We start from the raw sequence: 26,565 nt of genomic DNA on the forward strand, positions 1-26,565 counted from the left end.
AAAACATTTTCACTTGATAAGTCAATCCGGGCTCTTTTTCCTGCCCTGTCAGCAGTGTCTGAAAACAAAGGAGAGACAGCAGCACCAGGAGACAGCTTGTCTGCCCAACCTTTTTTTCTGGGGGATCTCTTAATTTGTTTTAGAAAGCACATAGCAAACCTTCTAGGTGTTAGAATTTAATATGCCACATAGCACGCTGCAGCAACTGACCCTGTGGGACATTTGAAAAGGCTATAGCAAATCGGTATCTTTAGGGAACATACTTCTATACTTTGTCTCCACCTCCCTGGTTATCACAACAATTCCTTGAATAGGCAATAAGACCTGATCTTGTCTCAAGTGATTTGATAAGTAGTTGATAACCAATGGTTTATTAAGCTCTTGGGGTATATAAGCCACAAGGTTTTCAGTGTGCTCCTGCACTTGGAGGGGTTTGACAGCTCCATGCTCAGCAGCCCAGGAGTCACTGGAAGATGTTCTTGACTGCAAAAATACTTGTTTTTGCTCTGAGTGGTTTCCTAAGAGTGACAACAGGCTTTGACATTGGATTATCCACGAAATGTGTAGTGATACCAAAGGAGATGGATATGTGCCACAAGATTGGGTACTCTGAAATGAGGCTTCCCAACCTGATGGGACACACAAGCATGGCAGAGGTTATCCTAAAATCCACCACCTGGCAGCACCTTACACACACGGACTGTCACCCTCACGTGAGGACATTCCTGTGCTCCCTGTTTGCACCCATCTGTTTAGATACGTAAGTACCACAGCACAGTACAAAACTCCAACAGAGATCAAATTAAATGCATGTTTATCATAATCTAAAGGTGATGTCCACTTTATCTGAAATAATTCTGTTAACTTTTTCATACTCATTGGAAAGAAAAGCACTGAAAACATGTTCCACTTCAACTTTAGTTTGCTTTGAGGAAATGAATGCTGTTGTCAAAGAGTATCATGTTTTATTTTGTTACACTTGACATTTTGTTCTGGTTAATTTAGAGTTGAAGCGCATATTATTAATAGAATCAGGCTCTTGTTGAAGCTTTTCGCAGGTTGTAATAAAAGCATTTTTAAAACTGTGACAATACTGCAAGCACAGTTCAGTCCATGTACAGACTTGCACAGTTTGCACAGTTGCTGCTTCTGGCACTACATTATTGTTGAAGGATGTTAAATACCAGTGAAACAATGTACTTTGCACAGAAATCACTGTTGCAATAGTTTCTGTTATCACTGAGCGAGTTTAACTAATTCATCCTAGTATTTCCCCTGGCGACAGGTTTATCCATCCTTGCAGGAGTATGTGTGTTGCTGTCCGTGAGAGCTGCGCCCCTGTTCTCACCTGCCATGGACACCCCTGGCCTGACAGTCTGGACTGTGATCGATTCCCTGCGGATGAGGACATGTGCCTGGCATCTCTTACAAAGGAATATAAATACTTGGACAAAGGTAGCTGGATTGGCCGAGGGAAGAGTGGCCGTACTCTGTGTTCCTGGGAATCAAGGAGATACAAGGGACACCGTTCCCAGAGAGTCTGTGATTTTGTAAATGGAGTTGTGTCTGTTGGTACTGCTTCACCCTGTTCATGTAGATGGCAGGGCAAAGTGCTAGTACTTGCAGTGTAAGCTGCAGCAGACCTCAGATGGTGTAAATCAGCATTGCTCAAAAAAAATAAAGTGTAGGCAGTCCATGCTTAGATAGTGGAGGAAGACGATTATCACCCTGCACAGCTATGGGCAGTATCATACCCATGACAGCACACTGTGTTTGATTTATTTTGAGGTCTCTTTATAGACTTACCAATGACCCTTATCAAATAAATTTATGTCTACAATGAATTGGTTCTCAGATCAGTTTAGAAAAGTTGGGATGATTTATTCTCTGATTTTCCTTTGGGAAATCTGAATTATCATGACATTAATGTTCAAATCTTCCGATGCACTCAGGCTTGTTAACTTCTGCAGAAAACAGTAGGAATCCATTGCAGCTAGCACACCCAAATTCATATATTCACAGTCCTAGCTCAGCTACACCCAGAGTCACTGATAGAATCATCCAGCTAACCCCTTTCCCACCCACCATAGCTGTATTAAAAATAATACTGTATTTGATGCTGATAATTGAGCTTGTCAGTCTGAACAAGGACTGAATGCACATGGAATATGAAACTCCTTTTCATCCCTAGCTGTGTTTTCAGAGAAGTGTGTAGACTTTTTACATTTTCACTGACCAACTGCTTATTTCCTCTGTTATCCCTGTAGTTAAACAGTGGGCTCTCAGCTTTGACAGCAGAGAATTAAAAGATTCTGAAAGATAACAATGAGACTTTGTAATTTCTTACCAGTCCTACCAAAGCCTGCCTGCCAGACCTGCCCAGCAGTGGAGGAATTCTTTACACACAGAAGAGTTCTTGAAGTTTTCTGTCACAGTAACTTTGGTAAGTCCTTGCTAATATGGCTGCTATTAAAAAGACTAACATCTCTCCTTCTAAAATGCTTTAAAATTAGAATTAGAATAAGTGACAGTTTCTGCTTGAATTTCAAAGGATTAAGAGTTTGACTGCTGACTTAACTTCAGGTTGCTTTTCAGAATATGTTCTTTCTAATCAAAATATAAGCAGAATTTATTTTGCATGAAAGATTTATTAATGATCTAGTTTACAATCAAATAGGTCTTCTGTTCTTGTCTATTTGTCCACACTGTAGTACAACATGCTTTATGGAAAATATTTCTGGCAAAAGCAACCAAATAAGCAGGTTTGCCTTTTATTAGTGGTTAAACCCAAAGTAAAGCTTTGGTGTTTAACCAGTGAACAGCGTGTCCTTGTTACTTGTGTGCATGCATTTTTTGTGATACATAGCTTACTGAAAAGGAGAGTCAGAAAATAGTATCACTAAAAGAAATTCTTACCTCATGTTGTCTTACTGGAGTGACAGGCAATACTTTAGTTTGCCCTAGAAACTTCCTGTATAGCCCTCTGACATCTGTGCAGAGATTCTTGGGGGATTTGGCTGGCTTTAGATCAAGCAGTATAGAGAAATTTCATGCTAAGTAGTGCTGGTGGAATCAGGTGGGGTAGGTAGATACCTATAATGAAAAGGGAATATATAAAAGGGTGGCATCAGCAAGCATTACTAGCTATTTTTGCTGACGAGTTCCTACCATGAACAAAGTGAGTTTCAGGAGAATGTCTTGGGCAAGATGGGCAGCCTCATGATACAAGAACACCAACAGCTTACAACAGCTAATTATCAAAAAAGTCTGACATACATGGTGATGGTAAAAAGACATTACTAACTTTTGTGAAAATATTTTTTCCTTGTTGCTTAATTCCATAAAAAAAAATCTGTACTACATAACCTTTAGTTTTTAAAATGTATACTGCTTCTGGAGAAGGCCTTGCCATACTCTATCAGCATAAATTACGATAATATTTTAAAGCAATCAACCTGCTTTCATTGTTAGTGTTTCTTTCTCCAGTTGAGTAAATGGAGTTTCCTTTTTTTTTTTTTTTTTTTCCTCAGCAGTGAAAGTAAAGCTGTCCAAGAAGAGAACAGTATTTGGTGACCGAGAGTATAACATCGAATGCCAAGTGGAATTCATTACCCAGGGCTCACTCTTGCCTTACGAAACTCAGAGTATGATACAACAGTGGCTGCTTATCAATGAAAACTGTACACAGAGGATGACTCTGACCCATCGTCCCATGGTATATCTCTTCGTGGGGAATATTGAAGAGGGCATCATTTTAGTAAACCAGGTTTATCGTTGGCAGAGGAGGGACTCTCAGCTGACTTTGGCCACTCAGAAGTGGAGACACCATAAATGCTTGTAAATAGTTATCACATTATTTGTAAAAAGATGATTATACTTCTCATGCCAAACCTATCTTGTAAATAGGAATGTATTGTAAGTGGAATGTAAAGTCTTGATTTCCTTTTAAATTGTATTATAAGTTGAACTTAAACCCTAGTGTCATTAGGCCTTTTTTCTGTAGTGTTACAGATATTCACATCAAGTTTGAACTTGGCCAACCGTGTATAAATATTTCTTGGAGTTACTGCAAAAAACTTTGTAATGTGTGCAAAAACTGGTATAAAATAGTGTTAATCCACCTAACTATCTTTAATGCATTTTTCTGTACCATACACTCTGCCATTTTCTCTAGTTACCTAAACTTTCCCTTGCTTAATGTTTCATAAATCCACCCCATTTTCTGCCATTAGAGTATTTTAAAAGAAGGCAGCCCTCTGCTGGTCACTTTTGCCAAAATCAAAGTGGAATAAATAGGAATAAGTAACAGTAAACACAACTTGGTTGGCCACAGCCACAAGAATATTTGATTACTGGATGTCATTTTACAATGACAGAACTGACAGTATTTCAGTGGTAACACCTGAGAGCATAGGCTATATGCAGTTTTTGAAATTTTTATTCTTGCCTGACCATCTTGAATGTGACAGGGGTTCAAGTGGAATCTAAATTAGGTTGCTGCTACTGAAAGGTCCCTTTTCATTTTCAGACACATTACAAAAGTCAATGTATAAAATTTATCAGTTGTCTAAGTGGTCTGCAGGGTACTAATGCAGTGATAACATTCAAAAAATGCAAAATATTACAGTGGCCACATGATCAGCATCCTCATTGTCAGTGCAATAAACTGACATTAAAGACTACATGAAGATGGACAGAACTTGACTTAATGATAGTTTTATAAATACGAATAATAGACACAAGAACAGGTAATTGATAATACATAAATTAGAAGCTATTTCAGTAATAGAGTGTCTATTATGGTCATATGTTCTTGAAATAAATATGGGGAAAGTTAATTAGAAACTAGCTTTCTAAAAGACCCATCCATAATGATCTGAGTTCCCAATGTCTCCCCCGTAAGTGCAGGTCTGCTCCGTTGCTTTCTACCATAAACTGGAAAACTAGTAGAAACTGAGGAAAAAAAGGTTGAAACAACATATATTCAGCTTATATTGTATAATGAAGTCATTGCTTAGAAAAAAGTAGGTTGTTCAAGAGCTCTGTTCAGTTGATCCTCCTGAGTGTGTGCTGGTCCCTGCAGAACCTGTGATTCTGTGAGAACCTGTTGATGTTTGAAGAAGCCTGTCATGGCTTTCCACACGCCAGCGGCTCCAGGGGGGCTGCGAGGGAGGCTCACCCAGGGGCTGTGTGGCCCGGTGGCCAGTGCCCTGCGTACGACACGCAGGAGAAGCATCAGCGCCTGGGCTCGGGGCTCGGGGCTGCGGTGCCTGCTGTTACCTGCCGAGAACGAGATGCTTGTTATGCTGCAAACACGAAGGAGTAATCATTTTAGTTCAAGTTTTCATTTTATTTCTCTTTATATTAGAGGACACCATATAGTCCGGGATTGTGGGTAGTTTTGCTCTTGGATTTGTCATATACTAAAACCAATACCCGTGGTTAAATTATCCTTGGCATGAAAGTATAATTCGAACTGTCAGACCTACTTCAGAGAGCTCTGGCAAAGTAAAAGTTTTCCCTTGTATGCTCTTTAAGGCCTCCCTTTACACACCAGTGAAATGTCCAGCAGCACTAGTGCCAGCGAAAATGAAATTTAGGAATTTAAATTCCGGCCGCGCCGCTCAGGGCCAGCCGTGGGGCGGGGACGCCGCTCGACACTCCCCGAGCCGCCGCTGCCGCGGGAGCAGCGGGCGGCTGGCGGGGCCGAGCCGAGGCGTTCCCGGTGGTTGGGCCGAGGCTGGGCCCGTGTGGTTGAGGCGCGCCGCCTCCCGCCCTGCCCGCCTGCGGGAGCCGGGGCCTGCCCGCGGCCCGCTCCGGGACCTGAGGCGCTGCCGTCGGCACGCCGCGGGGCCCGGGCGGCTCCGTGTGAGGGCGCCTGCGGGCTGCCAGGCTTTCCCGGCGGACGGGAGGCGCGGAGCGGAGCGGGCCCGCGGCCCACGACGGTAACGCGCACTCCAGCGCTCCGGTGAGGCGGCCTAGCGGCCAGCGGCGCGCTTCCAGCCTCTTCGCATCGGTTTCTTTGTTTCTCTTAAATGACTCTCTTGGGCTTTTTGAAAGTTTTAAACACAACAGATCCCTACAATTGTTCTATCCGTAGTGTATACAATCCTGTTTTTCATACTTTGTGACTTTATAACTTAAGCTTTCGCAAGTAGCTGGTTCCTTTCACATCAGCCGTGACAGGTAAGTATCGGTGTGTAATGGCGGGATGAGGAGGCCTGTGCAGGCCTGTGCTCAGATCCTCAGCAGTCTGCATCAGGCCAAGTGTGGGCTAGAGGTTGCTTGGGGAGGAGGCCTAACCCCACCCCTTCACCAGAAATGCCTCCGCTGAGGTTTTGGAAATGCAGATAATCGTGAATCCTGCCTGCGTGCATGCAGGTTTAAGGTCTGTTCAATTAGCTTTGAATTGCTGCCTCAATTGTCTGTCTTCTCAGGCCTCTTTCAAAATAGTTTTATTTGATTTCGTTCTGTAAGTGCAAAACTGACGTGCAAACAGATACGCTGTGTACATATATTCTCACTAGCTAATACAGTATTGTTTGGTTTAGTATATGTTTACTTCTTGCCTAAAATGTGTGCCTTGAGATTGTTGTTTTGTTCTGTCTGTAGCAATGGCTTCAGGAACAGCACTGATTTACGATGAGGAGATGACCACTCATAAACTACTTTGGAGTGAGTAAGTCACTGACATCCTTTTTATGAATTGAATCTTGTTAGGACTTCGGAGAGAAATACAAAGTAAATGCAGTTTTTGTAAATGTAATAGGAAATACCTACTAGCTATAGGTAAATATAGTAGGAAATAGATACCCTGTCATTTTCCTAGAAAATAGGAAGTCTCCTTTTGGAAATAATTTTTATTTTATTCCCAGTTTGTATCCAGATGTCAAAATGATAATCAGAAGATGGATTTGAGAAGCTGTAGGCCTCCAGTCTGGTACACGTTAATAAGAAGTGTTGACTTTAAATTCTGAGTAGCCCCTTAAATAAAGTCTTTTAAGCTAAGTAAATTGCTTATAAAGATTTTGGAAAAAATATATTGATACACTCAGCTGAAAGATGTCAATTCATTTCAGTTAGAAGTTGGTATATACCACTTGCTTAAATTTACATAAATTAGACCAGTACCTTTGCAGTGCTCAGAGTAATAGTCCACTTTTGTGTTCTCTCCCAAGCCCAAGTCTCCTCTGTTCACCTTCATTGTAATCAGCAGCTTTTAATTTCAGCATTCCTGTGTCTGTAGTTAAGTATTGCTACTTTCAGAGGTGAGAGAGGAATACAAAAATGTTGTTGTTGTGTTTCATTTTTATTTAAGAACCACATATCATTTTCTGCTTACACATGTTTGGCTCAATTACAAAACAAAAAGTATTTAAAGATTTTAATTTACTCTTACATGTCGCTCTATGAAGGTAATGATTCTTCTTACAATTAGAAGTTAAAAGCTAGGCATTATGAAGTGTATTTGTTAGCTGTGCTGGTATGGCATTATAGTAATATGATTATTGTTTATTTTTAGTCCTGTTTGTGATATTGAAGTGCCAGAAAGACTGTCATCCTCCTATGAGCAGCTTAAATGTTACCATCTTGTGGAAAGATGTGTCCGTGTACCTGTCAGAGAAGCAAGTGAGGAGGAGATCCTGTTAGTTCACAGGTCTGAAAGTTACTTTCATCATCGTTGAGATTAATTAAATGAAATAACAGATCTCATACCTTCAGGTCATATGTTGCTTCATTTGAAAAGGTCGGCTCCAAAACTCAATGACTTCCAGTAATTTCAATGGAAAATGTGCCACACAAAGTTAGACAAATAATGTTGAGTATCGTGTATCTGCGAAATACAAATCTGATATTCCAGTAAGTCCCTATTCTCACTCTTCGGGTTCTTAAGCAGTGAATGATGATTTATGTATAGGATTAAAAGTAAACTTCTAATAAAAATTGGGACAGGACTTAAGTTAGAAAAATGGGTATTTCTGTAGAAAGATAACCTTCTCCTTCTCCCAAGCATCTTTGAGATGGAGTGAACCAAACAGAAAAACTTTGTAGCTAATTCTTGAAGGGGGGGGAGTAAAGAGGAACAGCAGCCTGCCCATTCTGAAGTCATGGCAATGAGGTCTGCTCTGGCATTTGCCACCTTGGTGTGATGGTTTTGCAACCAGCTGCAGATGATTCTGCGTGTTGCTTGTGCACTCATTTGCCCTTGCCAGGGAGTGTCAAGGGCAGCCTTCTCTGAAAGGCAGGAGGAGTCAGGAGCAGAGTGTGATGACAAAGCAGCCAGAGGCAGTGGCTTCAAGGCCAAGGGCACAATCCCACAATACCGAAGCAAGGTGAGCAGCACACTGAATCCAGCGATGGCAGCTGGATTCAGCCATGAGTTTAGATTGCCCAATGAGGCCATAGCTACATGGCAGGTCTGAAGTCAAGGTGGAGATTCAGTCTACAGCTCAGAGTCCAGGTCCAGATTAGCAGTGTTCGTAGCCAGACACAGACATGGCTACACAACACAGCTGCAGTGTAGCCAAAGATAAGAACCTTATCTTAAAAGAAAGTGCCAAGGGAAGGAGGGGGAGCCTCTGCTGAGGCTTCTCAGCAGAACTGTTAGGAAGGAGCCTCTGCTGAGGCTCTTTGTAGCTCGCAAGGTCACCAGCTGTGCTATCTCTGGTTCTGAACCCAGCAGCCAAACCCCGGGAGGGAGGGGATGCACCCAGGGCCCTGACACCTGTGACAAGGACCATAGCTTGATCGGAGGTCATGCTTACATTTTCATATTCCAGGACAGTATTTTTCCTAAGCACATACTTATTTATTAGAATGCAGTTAGTGCTGTGTACCAGTATAATTTATTTTCATAGTAATACATTGCTGATTGGGTACAGAAGAGGCAACTTGATCACTATTTCCAGTTGAGTTATTCCTGCGAGATGATTGGGGATGTGTCTTGGTTTCCATAAGTAAGCTAGAAGTAATAGAGCTCTTTCCTTTCTAAACCACTTTTATATGGAAACAAATTTATAAGTCCTGTAAAAATGTTTTGTTGATGTTCACAGTTAGTTACGAGGCTGCTGCTGAAACTAGTAATTATACAGTCATTCAGGTTCATGTAGTTTTATTCCTGTTAATGCCTTCATTTTTAAGCCACTGTTGAGCTTTTTTTCCATTAGGCAGCACTAGCGTGTCTGATTTTGTTGTGAAATTTTGGTTGTTTTGGTGTTGTCAACCTACAGGAACACATATATGTGGTCATTGTATCCTGGATTAGGACACAGATGGGAGAGGAGATGCCATCACCCTCCATTTCCAGCTCACTACACAAGGGCAGGAGAGCAGTGGCAAAGAATTGGGGGAACATTGGTGCTAGTGCCTTAGTACTTATTGCACTCTTGAACCAGTGAAAAGAGGGAGTTAGAATACAGCTGATAAAGGATTAATTCAAATACTTGTTTTCAGTAGAACAAGGGAGGACTAGACATACATTCACAGAGTTATAATTCACACTCTGATGACTGTGAGAATCCTAGTTTAGTTTTTGTTGGGATGGTATCTATAGGTAGCATGAATTGCAAAATAGATTGCTGCATGATGAACAAAGAGCCTTTTTTAGAAAGCAAGACTAATTGCTCTTACCACTGGAAAAGAGAAGAATTCTTATGACATCCAAGAATCCTTGCTTTCATAGTGCTCCTTATTTTTTTTCCACTATATCCTGTAACTAGCATTCCATATTACCTACTGGACTTGTGAAGTCTCACAGAAAGGCTCTCTTAACATATATTCTGTTACTTTTCATTACATTTTGCATTAAAAAGACCCTGTACAGTTGCTTGTAAGTGTCGTGTTAATCTCTCTCCTCTGCAGTTCAGAACACTTGGAAGTGGCGAAAAGCACACAGACAATGAATGAAGAGGAACTGAAAAGAGTCTCTGGAAATTATGATGCTTTTTTTTTTCATCAGGTGTGTAAGTTAAACTGCTTCCTCTATTGGGAATTACAAGTGTTTGTGTTATTGCATCTGAGTGGCACTTTTCTAAGTAGGGGAAGATGGGCAATAAAGTTTTTGCTATTTAAGTAGACTTGCATTTATTTATTATATTATTGCTATCTGTTTAAAGTTTAGTATAATGGTGTAATTTAAATTGGTTGTGTCCTGTCATCTATTCTGTAACTGTATCATGCCAGTATAGTGTGATACATTTTAGCTCTATTTTTGTCACTTGATGTCACTGTAGACCATTTGTGACCTGAAAATTGCATTTTGGTAACAGTTGCTCTTAAATGCTGTGCCAGGTAATGGAGGTGAAGTCTTCTGTGTTTTGTTTCTGTAGGATTTCATTCCTTATTTTCAAAGATGCTGTGTTATTCCACTAGTCAGTTCAGTATGTCCGTCTCATGTTTCTTAACTGCTCCATAGAGAGAACATCCTTATGAAGGATATGGTGATCACAGGTAAACCTAGTGGAAAGCACATTGGAGTCTATGTGGTAAAATTCTGCTTTCAGCTATCTGTATACAACCTCAGTTGGGTAGAATTATGTCAAATGTCAAGACAATTTGCTGTTGGGGTGCACAAACACATTATGTGTGATTAGTTAAAACAAGCTGATGAGTGACTGATGACAACTATGAGTTTCTCTTTTTTCAGAACACTTACCGCTGTGCCAGACTAGCAGTAGGAGCAACTTTGCAGCTGGTGGACGCTGTGATGTCAGGAAAAGTGTGCAATGGAATGGCATTAGTAAGGTAAGAAAATATGTGAGAAATTTTTCACTTCTTACCAAAATTTCTTTTGTTGTGAATAACCATATACAACTTTGTTTTAGACCTCCAGGTCACCACAGCCAGAGAAATGCAGCTAATGGGTTCTGTTTGTTTAACAATGTTGCTATTGCAGCAGAATATGCAAAACTGAAATATGGTCTAAAGAGGTAAGTGCATGGTTGACTCTAGGGAAGCTTTTCATACTCAAGTATGTCACTTAGAGAACAGTTTGACACTGTACCATTTCAGATTAATGTTTAGAGCTTTCTGGGTGTCATGTACCTTTTGGGTCAGAAAAACATTATTAATCTCTACCTCCTTTAGATCAAAGGCTGTGGTTCTTCCACTGAATGTTTTCTTTTATTGATCTATGCAGAATCCTAATTGTTGACTGGGATGTGCACCACGGGCAAGGAACTCAGTATATATTTGAAGAAGATCCAAGGTTTGAAGGATTTTTTAAATACTTTTTTTTAATGTTATCTAGTTAAAGATTGCTTGCCTTTGTAGAGAATAAGATTTCTTAAATTTCTAAAACAAGAATCTTACAAAACATTCTCCTTGCTATTTTAGGCACTCTATTGTTTTTTACTTGTTATAAAATAAAGGGAAAGATCTAACAAAAAAATAAATATGTAAATCTGTTCTACTTTAAAGCATAACAAATGCAATATGAGCAATATGATTACCTTGTTTTGCCAGTAGCAGGATCTCTTTGTGCCTGTATTCAGGTAATACATGTTTTCTCTGTATTCACAAATCTCTCAGTTAAAGTATTCAAGGAGTAGTTGGATAAAATACATGACCTTTATAAGTTTTTGGAAAAGCCATAGAAGTAGGTTCTAGAAACAAGTCTGCTCTTCTGAAAATGCTCTGTCTTTGTTCTGAACAGAGTGTGTGCATATAAGAATTTTTTGGCAGGTTAATTTTTAGGTTAATTTTGGCATAGGACCTCCTGTACCGAGTTCAACAGTTCAAGTCCATTAAGAGAACTAAAGAGAAAGGACACCTCTGTTTTCTTGCTTTCACTCAGTACAGTCACCAGGTTCGGGATGTAAAGTCAAGTTCAGAATCTTTTTATCAAGTTGGATTTATTTTTTGTATCTTTCAGTGTTTTGTATTTTTCCTGGCATCGCTATGAACATCAGCAATTCTGGCCATCACTCACAGAGTCTGATTATGATGCTGTGGGTCTAGGAAAAGGAAAAGGTTTTAACATAAATTTGCCTTGGAATAAGGTAAATGTTTACAGCACAAAAAAGCAGGTGCAGTAGATTTGTATCTCATGCTTTTGTGCAGTAGATTTGTATCTCATGCTTTAGTGCAGTAGATTTGTATCTCATGCTTCCTCATTCCAGGAAGTGCATTGCTTTACTTACTTGGCGTATGTCTTAGCACAGTGTACATGCTTCCTGTCAGTGGAATGTCTGCTGAAAAATATGGCTCAGAATGTGATAATGTTTAAGAAAAAAAAAGAAGGAGAGAAAAACATACAGTATTTTTTTCTTTAATATCTTGTCTAGCCATCAAATCAAAAAGTGTTTCAGGAGATGGTTGCATCCATCCTTGTTCAGCAGACGATTGAAGCTCATATTTAGGACTGAAAATGGTGAATATTTATGCACTTTACTTAAATGGGGTTTGTTTTACTTGACCTTATAAGGTTCCCTTCAACTTTTGATACTATCTTTCCCTAAAGTCTTGAAGAACCTTAGAAAATTTTTTATTTCAACAGGAAAACATGACTTGTATTTCTCATATTTTGCAGGTTGGGATGGGAAATTCGGATTATCTTGCTGTGTTTTTCCATGTGTTGCTTCCAGCGGCTTTTGAGGTAATTTTTTACTGCTCTCCAAAACCAAAGGCTGCTTCCTAAGTACTTCTTAAGCAAGTACCATTGAATATTTTGTAGAAATTCAGTATTTACAGGCTGGAGCAATGGGCTAAGCCCAACTGCATGAGTTTCAATAAGGCCAAATGCCGGGGGCTGCACTTGGGCCACAACAACCCCCAGCAGCGCTACATGCTTGGAGAGGAGTGGCTGGAGAACTGCCAGTCAGAGAGGGACCTGGCGGTGTTGATTGACAGCCAGCTGAACAGGAGCCAGCAGTGTGCCCAGGTGGCCAAGAAGGCCAATGGCATCCTGGCTTGTGTCAGCAATAGCGTGGCCAGCAGGGACAGGGAAGGGATCTGACCCCTGTACTCGGCACTGGTGAGGCCGCACCTCGATTCCTGTGTTCAGTTTTGGGCCCCTCACTCCAAAAAGGACATTGAATGACTCGAGTGTGTCCAGAGAAGGGCAACGGAGCTGGTGCAGGGTCTGGAGCACAGGTCGTACGAGGAGCGGCTGAGGGAACTGGGGGTGTTTAGTCTGTAGAAGAGGAGGCTGAGGGGAGACCTCATCGCCCTCTACAGCTCCCTGAAAGGAGGGTGCAGAGAGCTGGGGATGAGCCTCTTTAACCAAGTAGTAAGCGATAGGACAAGAGGGAATGGCCTAAAGTTGCGCCAGGGAAAGTTTAGACTGGATATTGGGAAGTATTTCTTTACAGAACAGGTTGTTAGGCGTTGGAATGGGCTGCCCAGGTGGAGTCCCCATCCCTGGAGGTGTTTAAGAGTCGGGTTGACATAGTGCTGAGGGATATGGTGTAGTTGGGAACTGTCAGTATTAGGTTAATGGTTGGACTAGATGATCTTCAAGGTCTTTTCCAACCTAGTTGATTCTGTGTGATTCTGGGTGAATTGCCAGTAGCGTAGTTAACACATTATTTTGCTGGCATGACTGATGTCCTGATGAACTGAATAGTATTTATTAAATGTTAGCTTTTAAATATTCTATATAATGATTGCAACTTTTCCAGCGTGAATGAAAGTAGCGTAAAAGGGTAGTCTTAGTTTTTATTCAGGTAGAGTTTTTGTGTTCATATTCTGGCTGAAATAACAGCTGAACATGGTACAGTTGAAATCCAGTACAAAATTGAAAATAGGACAAAAGAGTGTGTTACAACTCTCTCTTTTTTTATGACAGTTTGATCCGGAACTTGTTATTGTCTCCTCTGGATATGATTCTGGAATTGGAGACCCTGAAGTAAGTAACCTGTGGCCTTTGTGTTGTCAGTCATGAATCTGTTCACAAAATATTTCTATCACTTAAATGTCCTGTGATTTCTAGGTGAAATTCACTTTGACCAAGCTAAAAATAAATGTTTGCATCTTTAAGATGACTCTAGCTCATTAAATACTACAGTGAGACATGTAAAGACAATTTATCCCATAGGTGTAATTATGTTTTTTGCACCTTCATTTAAAGCACTTCATTCAGCATTTTATTAGTTACAATGAGAGGCAAATGTTCCAGTTTTCCATGTATTTCAGATTGTATGGGAGTTTTTTTAACCAGTGGTTTTGATTCAGGTTTCATCTCTTAAAAATTTTTTCTTTGATTTAGGGTCAGATGAATGCCACTCCTGAGGTTTTTGCCCACCTTACCCACTTCCTTATGCAGTTAGCTAATGGAAAGCTGTGTGTCATCCTAGAGGTAAAGACTTGAAATGTACTCCCAGGGGAAGAGTCTTTGTATTAGAGCCATATAGGGGAAGCTAGAAACTAGGAAGCAAAACTTCTTAACAAAGTAATTTATTCTTGTTATCTTTTTTATAAGAATCTGGAATGCAAAAATAGGTAAGACAGTGCTCTTATACATTAAAAAGAAATGCATGTCTTAAAAATTGATTATTTTTTTTTTTTAACACAAAACTTTGAAACAGAGGAGTGTATGCTCATTGTTCAAAAAATCCCATATACTCCACAGCTATGTTCAGTTCTTGTGAACAGTGACTAGTCTGCTGCTCTGGACAGTCCCAAACTCATTAAGATGTATTTAATGAATAAGCTGCATTACTGATGTTTTTACAAGTATGTCTTACTACAGGAGAGTTTAAAAAACCTTTAGCTTCAATATACTCTTCCTTAGTAATGGAGTCCTTACTAAATTCCCTCTTTTTTGATTAAAAGCCTCTATGCAAATTCTTTTTTCAAAAGCTATTTTTTTTTTTTTAAACAATTAAAAATGTTTCCTCCTTTTGAAATCTGGATTTCATCTCTCTGTTTCTGCTGCGTGTTAGAAAAATGGTGGCTTTTCAGGTAAATAAGTTTGTGAAAATACTACTGCCAATGAGGTCTCCCAAGAGTGAACTGTTTATTAATTGATTCACTTGACCTCTGTTTTGCGTGAGCTTTCTTCCATCATCCTTCTCTCCAGCAGGTTTTTTTTAGATATTTCTGTCTACTAGCTGAAGTGCGAATAAGCATCCCCTGCTAATACAATGATGTGACTGCTCCACAGGTGGTTGCAGGAAGCAATCTATCATCTGCAATCTACCAGTCTTAAATCTATCTTCACTTGTTCTCCAAATTCTATCCAAACCATTAGGACAACCATATCTTAAAGGTGTCAGGCTGTGGGAGATTTCCTTTGTACAGGCATTTTAGAAGACAGTGATAATATTTGCCTTCTAAAGAATCTTCCACAAGAATTGTTGAAGACAGCATATCATGGATAGGAATGGAGAAGGCATATGTTTCCAGGGTTTTCATGGCCAAGTCATGACTGATTTCCGAAATGAATCAAACCATGATAAAGTGACTTGAATCATGAGATGCCAGTGAAGTTCAGCAAGTAACTGCTTTCTAACTTACTGTTTTCATATTGAAAATTATTTACTTAGAGGTATTTGCATATCATCTTCTGTTTCTGTAAATTCAGATGTTTTTCAAAAGTTTAATTTATTTTCCATGATGATACACAGATGGATGTTACAATATTTGTTTCTTAGGTGACACAAAATACTTTTTTCTAGGGTGGTTACCACTTAAAGTCATTGTCTGAATCAGTATGCATGACTGTAAAAACTTTGCTTGGAGATCCTGTACCTGAAATAACTGGAGAAATGGCACCTTGCCTAAGGTAAGCATATGAAGAATTTTAGAACAACCCAAGTATTTATCAAAGAGACTAATGACATGCATGCTTTGAATATTTTGGTGAAGCAGGGTTTTAATATGATGCTTTTTAATACGTTATTTTCCGCTTTGGATAACTTGCTTTTCAAAAAAGTCATCCAAGGTACAGTTTTGTAGACTTTGTTTCTGAATTATTTCAAGTTGTGAGAGCTTAATAGCATAAAATTATAAGCCATTTATTCTTGGGTCTTGTTATCCTGTGGAGATCCATCTCACTCAAGGCTGAGACAATCCTGCTGTAATCAAGGCAGTGCCAAGTTAATAACAGCCAGTATTTGGGAAAGTATGTAATTGCAAGGATTATTTTTTCAGGCTCCAGAGCCACTGTGGTTGCTGTAGTACAGCAACAGCTGGAGCTGACCTTTTTCTCATCAGTGATTGCTGATGCTGTGCAGGGCCAGTCTCGATGACTCCTTGTGTTCCTGGAAATTAGAGCATTGAGGCCTGGGGCTGTACCAAGATAATTAAACTTCAGGTCTAACTTCTTTTTGGAGATAGTAAGACTGTGTTTGCACAGGGGTGAATCTGATGTAGTAAAGCATTCTGAACCTTGGGCCTGAATCAGTCCCACATCTAAACAGCATCTTTTTCTATCTACCTGTCTGTACCATCTCCTCCACATCTCTGTGTTCTGTCCTCAGTCTCTCCCACCTCAATAGTTTTCCTGTGCTTTTTTTCATCAGTAATGCTCTTCATGCATTTTGGTGGCAGCAACTACCAGTTGGCTGTTAGTTAAAACTCGGAGCTCCGATCAGTCAGGGAAGCAGTGTAGCTATACACAGCCTCTATGCAGCGTTGGGTTTGGTAAACTCTGATGGAGCAGAGCTGGATATTTTGCTCCCAGCACATCCCATAGCCCCTGTATTGCCTCTTTTTCTTCTCTAACAACTGTAGGATGTCAAGTTGCTATCATTCTAGGTAATAGAGAGTTGATTACATATTTATCCATGATATCAGTCCAGTTCTTGAACACCTTACAAATTATCTCCAAGTACACAGAATTTATCCTGGATTTAACATCATCTGAATTATGTTTGTATGATGGCTAATGTAATAGGACCATTTTCCTGTAGTGCTGCACATACCATTGATAATAAAAAAGAGTCTCCAGTACAAAGAACACCAAGGAATGTGTTTTACTTGGTTCCTGAACAGATAGTCTTGCTTTTGAGTGAATCTAATTACATCTTTACATTATGTAGATGATAAAATCTCTGACAGAGAAAAGAAAGACAGGTGAAATCTTGCCTTTTCTGAACTCAGAGACAAGTGTGTTTCCTCTAACAGCAGGTTTGGGACTTTGCTGTGTGTAAACATGCGTACATACTCCATGTGTTCTTCGCTTTTCTGACTCTTGAATCTAATCTTTCCAAGCAATCTGCCTATTGACTCTCATTCTCTTTATCTTTCTTTTCTGCATTCTCGGAGGAGACCAGAGCTTGTTCATCTTCAGTTGGATTTTTTTTGGTTTTGCTTTTTCATTAAGGTAAGTTATGTTTCCTGTATTTTCATTAGTGCTGATACTGTTAATCCTGTTTCTTTTGTAGTGCTGTTGAATCTATTCAAAATGTGAGAGCAGCACATAAACCCTACTGGAAATGGTTGATGTATGAAGGTAATTACTCTTTCTTCAAGCAAATGTGATTGGTAAATGGATTAATACAGAAATTCTAAATTATTAAGATAAAGTAATTGAACTAGCAGTTATCAAGTGGCTGATGAAGCAGTGTGAGGCTTCATTCAAGGCCATGTCTTCAGCTGGTCTGAAAAGAACTTCTGAAGCCAGCAAATATCACACCAAAAAGTATCACTTTGATATCTTTGTTTGAGGATGCTCTTTTATGACCTTTTGCTAGATTAAAACAATTGCGGCAGGAAACATTGTAGCTGGTACATGGAAATAAATTACATACTATGAATACATATGTACTCAATTTTGTAAATAAACATAACCAAATATTAACACTCTGCTTAGGAATTAACACGTGAAACCCCTCTTTTTTTTTTTTTTCTTTCTCTAGATACATCATTTATACAAAATTTGAGCACCAAATCACACACACTAAAGAAGGCTGATCCAAGTCCCTCCACAGAACATGAATCTAAGATAAGTAACAACAATGAAACTGTCAAAGTAGAAAAGTTTTTGGAACTGCACATGAAAAATATTCTATTTCCAGTGCCTCACATCAGAACAGCAACATCTGACTCTAAAGGTTCAGCACATTTGCTCCCTGTACCTGTTCATTTGGTGAAGGAATTGGACAAAACTGAAATAAAAGCTTTTGTCAGGTTGGTTCTATCTAATTTTTAACATAATTATGAGGGTGAGAGATCTTGGTGTACAGAGCTCCGTCTCTGCCATGATCATCTTGTTGTCCTCAGTCTACTCAATTATAGCCAGAGTTTCTTCTTTTGAAGAATGAAGACATTGGTGTTGGTTATCACCCATAGCCTTGAAGTTCTTTAAAGAACTAAATAAGAATACTTTTAGAGAAAACTATTTCAATGGAGATGGAACAGTTAGTGCAAACTTAATCATTTAGAAAGATGTATTTCTAGGCAGGTGCCTTAAAGCCCTGTGTTCACTTTTTGTTGAAAAAAATAACCAGAATGGTCTGATTTGACAGGCTCAGCTTTTTGTCTTAGTCCAATTTTGACAGAACTGTATTTCCTGAATATCATCAAACATTTTTGTTTTCTTTCGAGTGGAGATGGACACAGGTTTAGAGACCTCAAGATTGTCAGGCAACATCTTCCTACTAGAGCTGGGTTTTTGAGAATCACTGTGTAGCACCTTTGCAAAATGTACCCCTTCAACACTAACTGCAGAGTACGATATCAGTGTCCTCTTCAAAATTATTATTGCCTCTAACATAGTTTTTCTTCATATAATTTATTTTACAGTGGCCTTTATGCAGACCTTGTGAAAGAGGACAAAACTTTGCTCTCTCTTGGCAGTATGTTGGCCATCCTAGATAAAATACTTAAGAAGGAGGTAATAATAAATTGCTTTGATCTTGGGGCATGGGGAGAGAGTTGGATTCCTGTGATTTCTGCTTCTAATACATTGTTAACCAGATATTAGTTACTTTGTAGTTCACGACCCCACTGATCTCAGCTAGAATGTGCTTAGCTGTGAGAGTGAGTATGCAAGATGAGAAAACAACTATTTAGGGATAGTTGTTAACCCCAAGACATCTTTCTAACGATCTTTGAGCAAGACATTGTCCAGCTTTTCTATAGTCACAGCATATGAGTCAGTAAGAACCTTCTTATCACTCTCAGACATGCAGGTGAGCCAGGCATTCACTCTTCCAGTTGAGGTGAGCAGAAGTTGGTGTTTCAAGCACCAGTGAGCAGCAGCAAGAAATCTGAACAAGAAATGTCAAAAATTTGCCTGTCTTTGTGCACAGAATTTTGCATTCTGTCTTTAGGAGAGAGTTTACTTCTGCATTACTCTTCATTACCAAATGCCATGCTATGTGCAGCTGCACCCACTTACCATTATTTATACAACAGTTTACTCAGAGTAAACTTTGATTTACAACCCCCCTACCCCCACCCCCCCAGCCTTTAGTGAAGCTGCGTAATCACTGCATGCTGTGATTATGAACAGAATAATTCCAGTTCAGCATTCTGATTCTTGCAGGGTCAGGAATGAGGAGAAGGCAGACTTACAGAGTGCATGTTTGTGTTTATTTATAAAAACTTGGAGAAGCAAAGAGAAAAAACTGCAAACAAGTTAAGAATATTACATCATTATGAATCACTCTCCCCCTTTGAATGAAAGGCTCTCTTTAGAGTACCAGGCCTCTGAGGAAGAGTAACTGCCAGAATGGCCTCTTTCTTGTAAGCCATCTTCTTGCTGTTGGAATTCTCATATGTAGATCTTGGGAATAAATTTCTAACATAGACTGCACAGACCTCTAGGAGAGCCTATAAATAGATCCAAAAAATGGTAACTGGCTAAAACAATTTTTCTTGGGTTGCAGATGTGAAGCTGAGCTTTTTGTGTTGAAAAATACAAAGGAGTGTAAAGAGGGAACATGCTTTATCTTTTTGCTTAGCTTTCATGTAGAGTTCAAAGTACTACACAACACAAATGAACACTGAAATGTTGACTGAGTAATACTGTCATTGTGTTGTCCAGAAAGGAATAGCTTGCCTAGGTTAAAGGAAGAGTCAGAATTAGAATTCAGGGACAACCGCCTTTTCATAGGGTGTACTTTTCTGGTGCAGTTTGCCTGCAGGAACACTGAGTGTGTGCAATCTGCAGACTAGAGACCCAGTAAAGATGGACTTCCCCTGCAAAAGCTATTTTTACAGTTGCCTTTCAGCATCGCACCATACTTCTGAAGTAATAGAACAGCTCTTGGCATAATAATCAAATGTGGCCTTTCTGTAAAAAATTAATTAATAACAGTTTTTTAACTCTATTATGATAGATGACGAATGATCTATCTGTATGACTGATATCTATCTGTATGATAGATGATATCTGTATGAAAGATCCCTTTCATACAGCTGTAGCTTTGTTTTGAATGATACATAGAAACAAGTAAAAATGAAGTTGTTGCAATTGAAAAATGACACTATCTTGTGCAGCATTAATTACTTCTGAATGAAAAATATATTTTGCAGGTGTGCAATGGGATTGCACAGTCACCCACAGCTTCTGTTTCTGTTGCTGTTGCACTAAGACATTCTGTTCGCTTTGGATTTCAAAGGTGAATTTGTATCTTTTGCATTTGGGGACCTTTGACAAAACGTAAAAAAAAGATACTAAGTGTGTGTGAAATGTGGCAAATTGCCTTTGAAACCTTAATTTTAAAACAAATAGCATCTCCATACACATAGCATTTTCAATATGTAGTACAGACAGTATTGTATATGCCAGCAAAAACCTTTTGCCTTACCAAAGGCAAAACATTTGTGAGGATGACTGCTGTGCTAGCCTACATTTTCTTTGTCAGATTTCAGTTGTCTTTGGCCTGAAGACATTATGACATTTTCTTGGTTTTGTTTTTTCTCCCTAGTAGTTGGTGGGAGAAAAAGAGTTCCTTTGGGCTGCCATAAATAAAGTTCTTTATACTTTTAATGGACAAAATTCAGAAACAGTATACATGCTTTTTTGTGCATCTAATCTGCATGCAAACTGTTTAAACAAATTGCACTAATTGAAGAAAAATTACTTGTAGATTCAAATGTGTGTGTATTTTTCTTTGTTTTCTGCAGAGTGCTTTGTGTATTTGTTGGAGACATGCAAATCATACCAAACACAGATGATGGGTGAGGTTTCTCTTTACTTCAGGGAGTCAAATCCCAAAGGCTTTATAAATGTTCATAAGTGTCCATATGTAAGATGAAATCTGCACTAAGGAATCAGTCATGAACTGATGTTCATTAAGTTTAGCTTGAGACAAAATGCAAAACATCCCCAGATGTTATCTACAGATAAACTGCTATCTCTAAGTGCCACTTTATGAGTTTAGTGGTAGGTTTCAAGTGTAGTCCTTCTATATTAATTGAAATTTAGATTGTTATTAAAAATAGAAAGTAATAAGGCAATTATTAATTAGATAGGCCATATCCCCCTATAACTGCAGGGGGGCACATACTACTGGTGCTGAGTTCCTTATTGAAAGTGATCTTATCTATAACTTTTTTTTGCTGCTTCCCCTTTTTCTTAAAAGTAATTTGCCTGTAGTCTTTAATACTCTTTTTAAAAATACCTTTAAAAAGATTTCAGTTTTAATTGATGTTTACATTATGGCTTGTAGTAATGCAAATAGTCATGTGCTCCTGTGTTATGAATTAGTATTTAAAGAATGATGAAAGAAAATATATTTTTATCACGTTGGAAGTTGGTGGTTAAATACTCAGATGTGTTTTTGATTTACAGGAAAATACTCATGATACATATTTGTGAGAAAGAACAGTCTGGAAAGACCAGCTCCAAACACTATATTCCTCTAAATTGGAAAGAGGTAAGATTCACTTTCTGGAAAGAATGTAAGAGAAAAACTTTTTAAACAGAAATAATAGAATATATTTACAAATTCATAAAATGACACTGAGAATTACACCCCTCACTGCAATTTGGACCTTTGAAAATATTTCCTTTTCTTGCCCTTGCCAGGGTACTACTACTTCACAGATCTTTAGAGTGTATTAGAATGCATAGGTCTGAGGAAACTTCTAGTAGCTACTGTAGTTTATCTTTGAGAAGGCACAGTGTGAAGATACGAAGGAAAAGATGAATAATCTGCATGTTTAATATAAAAATTGCAGTGAAAATAGATCAGTATCCTGTCTCCTATGTCAATCAAAAGCTTTTTGAGATTCCTTTTACTGTTCTGTTTTATATCTGGGAATCTGAGGCTTTGCATTTGTGCTAAGCAGTTTCTCATTGTTGTTAAAGGATGCTGAAGGAAATGACTTCTTTTCTGCTGTACTTGGATTCATTCTTCCTGTAGCATATAGTTATCGACCTGACTTGACAGTAATCGGTATTGGACCAAACAGGAGCCTTGGAATAAGTGGAATTTTTCTGCTTTTTACTTTACTACAAGGATTAGCTGAGTCTCGAATTCTAGCAGTGATTGAGGTAAGAAGTGGTACTAAGCTGTGGTACTTTTGTGCCTAGGACAGAACTCAAATCAAACAGCAGCGTGCTTGGTATTAACTGCTTCAAGCTGCCCAGTAGAAAATATTGGCTGTATCTGTACTGTCTTTGGTATCCCTAAATTCACAACACATATAGCCCAAGTTTCTTGCTGTCCTGAGAACGAGACAGGACACAGATGCCTACCGAGCTGTAGGCAGCTGGCATGATTGAGAAGCTGCGGCACGAGTGGAAGCACATGGTTATGTCTGTAGACAGGAGGTGTTGTGACAATTTACCACAACTTCCCTTTCCTCCTGGGATTCACAGCTCAGAATTGTCTCCTGAGGAGACACACTTGTCTGTTAATTATATGGCCTTTCCATCAAATGTGATTGAAAGCAGACCATTGTCCTCTTTATCATAAAATGCTGACGTTCCTCTCATTCACTCCCCCATGCTGTACTTTATCACACCTGACTTCCGTCATGCAGAAGACAAATAAATCAAAATGGCACATATCCTTTGAGTGAACTTAATTGCCATAATACATAACTGAGGACCAATCTACCCCAGCTTTGTGTTTCTGGTAGAGAGCATGGGAAAGGAAATAAAGAATATCTGGATCTTTCCCTAGTCTAGTTTTTCCACACACTACCGTGTTAAAGATTTCTAAATTTAGAACATTGGAGGCTCTATCCAGACCAGTGTGTGATAAGTGCTAGCAAGCATATCTTCCATGAATTTGTCTAATCTCTTAATTTACACTCTTGGCTTCTGCAGCATCGTGGCTGTGAGTAACACAATTTCTCTGTTTGTTCTGTGAAACAGTAACTTTTGATTGCTTTCATGCCTTCTAGTTCTTTAATGAGAAACAACAACTAATTGTTCACATATGTTTATTCTAACCTGCTCCCCAGCAAGTATCCAATTAAAGATAGACTATTCATTAAGCTGTCAATTGAATTTTGACATGCTTTATTCTGTAGTCTTCGCAAATGTTATTTGTTTTAATTTACAGTGCTGATACATAAACTGTCTAAGCTAAAATAATTTGTACTTTGATAGGCAGTATACATAAATAGTGTATTTGCACATTACTAATTAGGAGTATGACATGGAAAGAATTATTTATTTTGTAGAGGATAAACTCAGAGATGAAAAGAAATTTAGGCATAAATCTTCAAAAGTCACTGATGCTTTTATATTGGTACTCTGTGGGTAGCTCCATAACAGGATTATGTAATGCATGTGGATTTTCTAATGCATATGCTTGGCTTTTTAGAATAGTTGAAAAAATAATTTTATTTCTTAAAAGTGAAATAGAGTTACAGTCTTCCAAATAAATGCTAATAATCTTCCTATACTATCAACATTTCAGAATATAATTTCTGTGAGAAAATGATGCTGATTTAGACTCTCAGGAATCAAAAAAAAGTCACTTCTTGATGAAGCAGAATACATCACTATTTTCTACTGATAGAAAAGGAATGATGCATGAAGTAAACAAGCTCCATGTTCCCCTTCCCTCCTAACATTTTCTACCTTTAACCAGGAATTATTTCCTTTCAGTAACAAAAGCAAAACTGAGATTCTTTCTCTATTTGAAAGAAACAAGTTTTACGGGAGATAAAAATTAATTTTTCAGAAAAAACTCCCTTTGGACATGTTTTTATATGAAAATGGAAAGTTACTCATTCTTGCTACCAATACTAACACGTAATTACAAAAACTTGTTTTAAAATATTTCATATATTATTGAAATAAATAAAGTTTGGTTCCCAGGAGTATTTTTTTTTTTCTTCTTAAATAGGACAAAGAGATAAATTTAATGCAAAGTGTAGCCAAAGCATTAGTGGGTGCTTCTACACCTAACTTTGGAACTTATGTACCTCCTAGCCAAGAAAAAGCAAATAAAATAAAAATATTAAGAGACCAGTTTCAGCAGCAATGGAAAATGCTTCAGTGTTCAGGTAAGTTGACTATTTTTATCTTGAGTTCTTATTAATATATGCAAGTTTCTGAAAAGATGATAAAATACAGCTGGATCCTGTAAGTCAGTGGGATATTAAAGTCAGTGGGAGCACACTATCTAATATGAAAATGATGAAACTCTGAATGCTTCTAATTCTGCCACTTGAGCCAGAAAGCACCGAATTTCATAGCATAAGAACTGTACCCTTCGGAACTTTGAATACCGTTACTCAAGAGTCTTGAATCTACCAAAACATGTGCTTGAAGAATGGTTATACAATGTGCACTGGCTCCAATTGCTAACATGTCTTCTGGATATAGTGCCAAATCAGGTGACTTTTTATACATTCAGCTTGTTCACAAAGAACTTCGCTTAACTCAGTAGTCATTAGTCGTTCTTAAAGTACATTCACAAATACCTGAGTATTGGGTACAGCGTTTGTATAGGAGTCAGATTAGGCAGGTACATATGTTTTCAAGCATACTTGTCTAGAAATGTTTCTCTAGTGAGTAACTTTGGTTTTCAACAGAAAAAGCAATGATAAAGGCGGGCATCTTTCTCTGAGAGAAAATGCCCTTCTCTCTTTCAGAAGAAATGGCCAAGAGCAGTGGTCTGGTTCCAATAAAAATGTTCTTATGGGGTTGGGAATTGTGGTATAAGCTTGATTAATAATTGTTTTTCTTATTGCTGTTCTTTTCAGTAAAGGAGGGTATTTCAAGAAATTGACTTCAGAATCATTTTACAGAGCCGAAGAAAATGTGTTGCGGTTCATGTTGCCTTTTAAATCATCAGGAAAAGAGACGGTCAGTCTCTAAACAGAATAAGAGCCATTTAAAATTGTCTCCTGTTTTTAAAATACTTAAAATCCATATCTTCAGCTAGAGGACTGTGCTTGCAAGTTCGATATTGGCACTAATTTATCCAGGACTGACACTTGAAAACAACTCTTGTACTTCATTACTGCAAATTGGGGCCTGTGGCATTTGTGATATTGTAGTTTGGCTTTCAGTCCAAAAGACAGGTGATTGAAATGAGCAGTCATAATACCCAAACATTTTAACAGTATTCAGCATAACACTGGAGCCTTTGTACTGCTGCTGCCACCACCATTTCATTAGGTATTTAAACTTAACAACAGGCCCTTCAGATTTCATTTAATTTCATTTCATAATCTGATTTAAAGGATTCATCTAACATGGTCTATTTTTTTTTAATTTTTCTAATGAGTAATTGCCAATTGCAAGAATAAAGAGAAGCAACTGAACAGTTAAAGTGTATGCATGTGATGATTTAAGTTTCATTTCCTGAACTATACAGGGCACAAGAGAAAAAAGAAAAATATTTTGCATATATAAAATTACAAATACATAATTGAGAAAAGCAGGGTAAAGACAACTTCACTCTGCCCTCTTTTATAACATAAATTGTCTATATAACAAAAACCCCAAACCCCAAGAGATTTGATAGCGGCCTAAGGCTGGAATCATGTGAATTCTCAAAACTAAATAAACATCCTGAGGCAATAAGCATAGTCTACCTTGTTTTGCAGCGTTCCAGATAAGATTTAGGGCTCATTTTCAAGAGCACTTTGCTGTGATTGTGACTTCAATAATGGGACCTTTTGATTTCAAACACTCCAAATTATGTTTGTACTGGTGTTGCTGCTGGGGTCAACTACATAATTTGAGTAACTGTATCTGTCTTCACAGTGCTCTTTTTGTAACTGTTCTCATGACTCCCTTCTTGCTCATACTGCTTTTCAGTTATTGCTGGGTGGGAAATGATACCCAATCCTTGAACATTTTGAAATAAAAATCTATTTTAAAAGAAACTAAAAGACATCCCAAATATTTTCTTAAAAGTTGAAGAACATGATGTTCCGTTCAGTTCAAAATTGCTTTAAACTTAACTTAAACCTCCTAAAAGTATTTACTTTAGATTAAGAACTGGGCAACTTTAGCTTCAGAACTTTTCAAAACAGGAGATTTTTTTTGTTTATTTTCTCTCCTGAAAAAAAACAACCCTTTTTTTGACAAGTCAGCATTTTCAAGGGAAGTATTTTCTCAGAACTGTCTTGGCTCGTTCCCTTTTACCAGCCTTCCTTCAAATAAATTTCTACATCCAGTATTTGAATCATAGCAGGGTTGTATTTCTGTATGTATTTTTCTGTGTTTATTAAAACATGAATTAAGAAAATGTGTAC

The 26,565-nt window shown here is 38.4% G+C and overlaps 2 protein-coding genes across 6 annotated transcripts; both read left to right on the plus strand.

Moving 5' to 3' along the window:
• The first annotated feature begins 473 nt into the window (after nt 1-473).
• LOC141958706 (secreted frizzled-related protein 2-like) lies at nt 474-3,841 on the plus strand. Its single transcript, XM_074901585.1, has 4 exons — nt 474-760; nt 1,286-1,455; nt 2,351-2,443; nt 3,531-3,841. The coding sequence occupies exons 1-4, from the start codon at nt 474-476 to the stop codon at nt 3,839-3,841; spliced, it is 861 nt and encodes a 286-aa protein (XP_074757686.1).
• Nucleotides 3,842-5,733: 1,892 nt separating this feature from the next.
• Nucleotides 5,734-26,498, plus strand: HDAC10 (histone deacetylase 10). 5 transcript variants are annotated; one of them, XM_074901586.1, is made up of 21 exons: nt 5,734-6,186; nt 6,613-6,679; nt 7,523-7,657; nt 9,862-9,958; nt 10,646-10,743; nt 10,824-10,928; nt 11,138-11,206; nt 11,873-11,999; nt 12,530-12,595; nt 13,787-13,846; nt 14,207-14,296; nt 15,618-15,724; nt 17,328-17,395; nt 17,802-18,072; nt 18,688-18,778; nt 20,425-20,510; nt 21,019-21,072; nt 21,686-21,770; nt 22,205-22,390; nt 24,201-24,360; nt 25,063-26,498. In XM_074901586.1, exons 2-21 carry the CDS (start codon nt 6,615-6,617, stop codon nt 25,086-25,088), a joined length of 2,046 nt encoding a protein of 681 aa, XP_074757687.1. In that variant the 5' UTR covers nt 5,734-6,186; nt 6,613-6,614; the 3' UTR covers nt 25,089-26,498. The 5 variants fall into 5 exon arrangements, with proteins under 5 accessions (XP_074757687.1, XP_074757688.1, XP_074757689.1 ...); XM_074901587.1 differs by having other exon boundaries at nt 5,734-5,968; XM_074901588.1 differs by lacking the exon at nt 14,207-14,296.
• The last annotated feature ends 67 nt before the right edge of the window (nt 26,499-26,565 follow it).

The sequence above is a fragment of the Athene noctua genome, chromosome 3 (assembly GCF_965140245.1).
Source record: "Athene noctua chromosome 3, bAthNoc1.hap1.1, whole genome shotgun sequence".
NCBI classification, from domain to species: domain Eukaryota; kingdom Metazoa; phylum Chordata; class Aves; order Strigiformes; family Strigidae; genus Athene; species Athene noctua.

What these genes read in the sequence shown, in the direction of transcription:
- LOC141958706 (XM_074901585.1), top strand. Translation starts at nt 474, where the DNA reads ATGTTCTTGACTGCAAAAATACTTGTTTTTGCTCTGAGTGGTTTCCTA. An exon ending in GCACCCATCTGTTTAGATAC is followed by an intron (nt 761 to 1,285) that starts GTAAGTACCACA and finishes CCCTGGCGACAG; the next exon opens with GTTTATCCATCCTTGCAGGA. An exon ending in TTTCTGTCACAGTAACTTTG is followed by an intron (nt 2,444 to 3,530) that starts GTAAGTCCTTGC and finishes TTTTTTCCTCAG; the next exon opens with CAGTGAAAGTAAAGCTGTCC.
- HDAC10 (XM_074901586.1), top strand. Translation starts at nt 6,615, where the DNA reads ATGGCTTCAGGAACAGCACTGATTTACGATGAGGAGATGACCACTCAT. An exon ending in ATGCTTTTTTTTTTCATCAG is followed by an intron (nt 9,959 to 10,645) that starts GTGTGTAAGTTA and finishes CTCTTTTTTCAG; the next exon opens with AACACTTACCGCTGTGCCAG. An exon ending in TGCTTCCAGCGGCTTTTGAG is followed by an intron (nt 12,596 to 13,786) that starts GTAATTTTTTAC and finishes TTTTTATGACAG; the next exon opens with TTTGATCCGGAACTTGTTAT.